This window comes from Saccostrea cucullata, unplaced genomic scaffold (genome assembly GCF_032062105.1).
Source record: "Saccostrea cucullata isolate Sc308-1 unplaced genomic scaffold, CSIRO_AGI_Scuc_v1 ctg666, whole genome shotgun sequence".
Classification (NCBI taxonomy): domain Eukaryota; kingdom Metazoa; phylum Mollusca; class Bivalvia; order Ostreida; family Ostreidae; genus Saccostrea; species Saccostrea cuccullata.
The window spans coordinates 5,554-10,176 of NW_026919713.1; the positions used below are offsets into that span (position 1 = coordinate 5,554).

Genomic DNA, 4,623 nt, shown 5'->3' on the forward strand with positions numbered 1-4,623 from the left:
GAATCTTATCTTTGTATAAAACTTTCCCAATCTTATTAAAATTAGACCTTTGGAAGATGCATATCCTCATCCGCTTTAATATTTTATGCGCCAGTAAGATTGGAAGAATATAGTTTTGCCCTGTTTGTCTACAAACTAGTTTCTTGGAGGAGGGGATGGGGTTTGCTCTGGAAACTTAATGGTTATATGGAGTAGGGTGTTGTTTCTATCTTTTTTAATTTTATTTTTCGTGTGAATTCATTGTTCCTTAATTGGTGACAAACAGACAGACAAGGCAAAAACTATTTAACCCCGAATCTTCGATCACGGGAGCATAAATATATTTTTCAAAAAAACTCTTTCGCTTAAATTGCACAACAACAAAAGTTGGCATACCTATCAACCAAAACCACAACTATTTTCTTATTTGAGTATAATACAAAAATGCGGTAAAATTTTTATTCTTTTATTTTTCAAACAAAAACATAACAATGGCATATACAAGTTAACAATTAAAGTTCCTTTCGGATAGTGCACTTAGTTTCCAAATGTTCATGAGGAAACGTGAAGGCCTGATAACTCAATCCCCCATCTTAATCTCCACCTTCCTCTGGCCCCTCTTCATCACCGAAAGATCGAAAAACAGCCATTTTTCCCGGTGACCCAGTGTCGGTACCCGTAGTTTTCAGGTGTTCCATGATGGACTTCAGGTAGTTCATCTGGTCGGGGCCTGGAATATTGGAAAGCAATGTTGAAATTATGCAAGAATTTTTGGTTTACACGGCAAATACGTATACATACAGGGATCTTTTCATCAACTTTGAAAACTAAAATGAAATATCATGGAGAGTAACTATCGATAACTTCAACTCAATTTCAATTTCCTTGATCGGAACCAAATTTATAAATGATCCAGGGAAGTCATTATATAGTGTATATAAACTGGTTATTTTTTGAACCTATATATTTTATGTTGGCTTATATACTTACTAAGGAACTTGGAAACAAACGTGGTGAGGTTTTCGGTTGTCATGCGGCTGTCAATGTCTTTGAAGGTCGATTCCACTGCTCTAACATACTTGGTGTACAAGGGGAGGATCTCGGCGATGACGGGCGCGGGGTCCGTTATATATTTTGCCAAATAATTTTTCAGCCACATCTCTGCCTCTTTGAAAAAGTCTTCCTTCAACCTGTTAAATGCAGATATTATAGAAAATGAGATTATCCTTTTCATGATTTAAAATACAACAGATTCACATATGAGTTAATATTTTAAAAATTTATATTCACGCCAACTTTTAGACAAATGCAAATTATAACTCTTACCACTAAACTTTATTGACCTACATGTAAAGTAGGAAACCCTACTGATGAAATAACCTGGAATATACACAATAAGATGCATGTATGTAGCTTACATTTCCTGGAAATCCTTGTAAAGTTCCCTGTGGTATTCCCATAGTTCACCAAGGCGAGGGCATCTGAACTCTATGTTACTGTCGAACATGACCTCCTTTAGTTCCTTTTCAAATCTGGTAATGGTCCAGCTTTCCTTCTCACCTGTTCTTAACATTATCCTCACCCTCCCAAAGAATTGCATGACATCTGAAAAAATGGTGTCATTTTTTAATAACATTTTTATATTAAATTTACAAAGTTAAATACATATATCCAAAATGAATCGTCTATAATTTGAGGTAGGATTTAAAGCGATATCATAATCCACAACATAAAGAGTAGACAGGCAAATAATTTACACATATCTACATGATTGTATACATGTAATGTAATTTATTTTAAATTAAGGTCATATATATTCACCATTACTCAAGATGAACATGTCCTCAGGAAAACTGGTCAATAAATTGTTCCGAACAAGAGGGGACATATGTATATGTTCATGTAATCTTAAAAATGTACTTAAGTCTCCCCCCTCCTCCATTCCCCCCAAAAATATTAATTCAGATTGTTATTTTCAAGAAATAGACTCAAGGAATCTGGTCTTAAATCTCCAATAAAATAATTAATAAACCCGTATCTAACCTTGCAAAGGGAAGTATCTGATGTTCATCATGGTTCCAAAGACGTGTGTGTGGGCGGCCTTTACCATGGTCCTCATGACGTCATTCAGCGTGGACTCGTCCGTAATATACTTCGATAGAATTCTTTTTACAGTCGTGTACATACTCTTTTCGTCGTTCGAAGTTAGTTTACGCTCTTGGTCCTTCAGAACATCTGCATCAAAAAGGATAAATTGCTACATCACATGTGTATGTGGTAAAATTTACATATGTGGTCAAATTTAAAAATAAATTAATGAATAGCAGGCAAATTTCATGACCAAAAATGGTTGTTGGCAAATGTTTTATTACACCACAATTTATGAGAGTGGTGCCAGTCTCTTTAATATTCGAACACAGAACAACTTACATTGGAAAAATTCTTATAACCTAAAGACCATCGTTCCCATTTGTGCTTTTAAAAAAATTAAGAGCTTCAGATTACATGTATACTACATGTACATTGTATAATACTTTCCAGCAATAAGATAAAATCTAAAATATACTCACAAAAAATCATTTGGTTAAGTTTTGATGTTGCACACTGGAATCTAGCATTCAAGAAAGTGCCGGTTGTGTTGAGGAACATCTCTTTGAAAGACATATCGGACGGGTTCCCCGCGATCATGTTGAACCAGTCCTTTAACATCATAACAAATCTTTCACGGGTCAGTGGCATTGTTGCTGGAAATATAACATCCAATCACATGAAGCGCATTGAACTGATAAAATTCCATTTAAAAGGAACGTTTTTTTTTTTTTTTTTTGTTTTTTAAAAGAAATTTGTTATATAATGACACGTCTATTTCATTAGGATGGAAATGTGTCATTGGAATACCTGCATAAAAGGTTTTTTCCACAAAAATCCTGTCAAATTAACAGTCTATGTAAACCCAGAGTAAACACGTGTTCGACCAAACTTCAAATGGAGTTCGGTCGAACACGTGTTTACTCGAGGTTTACGCAGACTAAATTAAATAATTCTATCCCGATAAATTCATAATTATAAACATATTCGTTCCAATACTTGTAATACAAAAGCTTGGTCTCTATCTCTGTTCCAACTAAATAAAATTTCAACTTCAGCGTATAGCTCATGTTGCAATTCGCAGAGAGTGGGGTGTTCTAAAGAATTATACGAATATTCTTGTTTCTATCAATCTCTGTAAAAATGGGCGTGTCATTAATATGTCGATAGAAAACAAACTTTCCACGCAAACGAAAATTTTTACCACTTAAACGCGCTTCATATGATTTCCAAATTTGTACTTACATGTGAACGTTCCACTGGGGAAACTGCCGAAGTATGGTTTCAGAAGCCTGTCGAACAATTCAAACAACATTTTGTATTCTTCTTCTGAGAAATCATTGTCCACGTCATTGGTTGAATCACTGTCGTCATCATCCGGTGCACCCGGACCAGGTAGGGGTGGGGTAAAGGTGGCCGTATCTGCCCTGGCCACGAGTTTCTCTAGTTCCCTGACGATAACACGTAGCTCATTATCAGGGTTGCTTGGTCTTGAAAGCGAATCTAAAATATGTACATAAATATATATAATTCTTCGATACCTACCATGTGTAAAATTAAAGTAGAAACCGGCAATTATCCCATCTCAGGCGTGTTCGAATAGTTTAACAATTTTATTCTAGTATACTTAAAATCTTAAATTGAATTACTGTAAATTAAGACTTACAATGAATGACTGCAACCAATACCACGAGGACTTTCAATGATTCCATACTAGAAGCTTCTGCCACGTCCACTGCCTGCCGTCTCGGGTAGCACGCACTCACCCGCTCACTCTTTATATACTTGTAGTAACGCATCGTTTGGTGCGGCGTGTAGTGATTGGCTGTCTGATTTTGCTGACATGTGAGTTTGCATTGCATGGGGCCAGTTTAAGAGTTTTGACTGTAGTTTATTTATAATGAATGATTTTGAAACAAGATTTTGCACAGTGCAATAAAAAAAAGACGTCGGTCACGATAAAAATGCATCAATATGTGAACATTTTTTTTGTACAAGCTGACAAGTATTAACATAACCCTATGGGAAACCTCATGTGCTGTTAGATTTTTCAAAATATAATTATTTTTATCTACTTTTTAATTCTTTCACTTGCGTTTCAATTTCACAAAAACTTTTCAGTGTTTGGTATGTTTTTTTTTAATCTTTCACTTCCACGACATTGCCTTTAAGGAATTAAAAAAAAACACATAGTATACTACAGGTCTGGACGATTTTCAAATAAGGAAGTCAAGTACGATAACCGTGAATTGCTATTAATACACAGAATAAACAAGGCACTAATCCTTCTGACCAATCAGATAACAGCATTTAGACAAACCCATGAGAAAATAAATAAAACACGTGGTTATCATGTTTTTTGCTTAAAAGATTTTTTAGAACAAACTTTTTGTAAACTTTAAGCGCATTTGGGAATAATATAATATTTATGACAATTCTATAACCTTGAACAAACACGACTTGAAGGCTTAGAAACGTTTTAACAGGTCGAGGAAACTATTTTCTGTGACGTCGGAATAAATTTACATGTTAAGTGAGGAACCAACGTGACTGACA

At 35.0% G+C, this 4,623-nt stretch overlaps 1 protein-coding gene across 1 annotated transcript; it reads right to left on the reverse strand.

The window, feature by feature from the left end:
- Positions 1-429: 429 nt before the first annotated feature.
- LOC134236416 (uncharacterized) lies at positions 430-3,881 on the reverse strand. The gene is made up of 7 exons (XM_062718586.1): positions 3,734-3,881; positions 3,313-3,570; positions 2,550-2,723; positions 2,023-2,214; positions 1,398-1,584; positions 970-1,169; positions 430-709 (listed from the first exon to the last, which is right to left on the reverse strand). The coding sequence occupies exons 1-7, from the start codon at positions 3,864-3,866 to the stop codon at positions 573-575; spliced, it is 1,281 nt and encodes a 426-aa protein (XP_062574570.1). The 5' UTR covers positions 3,867-3,881; the 3' UTR covers positions 430-572.
- Positions 3,882-4,623: the final 742 nt, after the last annotated feature.

What these genes read in the sequence shown, in the direction of transcription:
- LOC134236416 (XM_062718586.1), bottom strand. Translation starts at nt 3,866, where the DNA reads ATGCGTTACTACAAGTATATAAAGAGTGAGCGGGTGAGTGCGTGCTAC. An exon ending in ACTTAACCAAATGATTTTTT is followed by an intron (nt 2,215 to 2,549) that starts GTGAGTATATTT and finishes TTTTTGATGCAG; the next exon opens with ATGTTCTGAAGGACCAAGAG. An exon ending in CAGATACTTCCCTTTGCAAG is followed by an intron (nt 1,585 to 2,022) that starts GTTAGATACGGG and finishes CCATTTTTTCAG; the next exon opens with ATGTCATGCAATTCTTTGGG.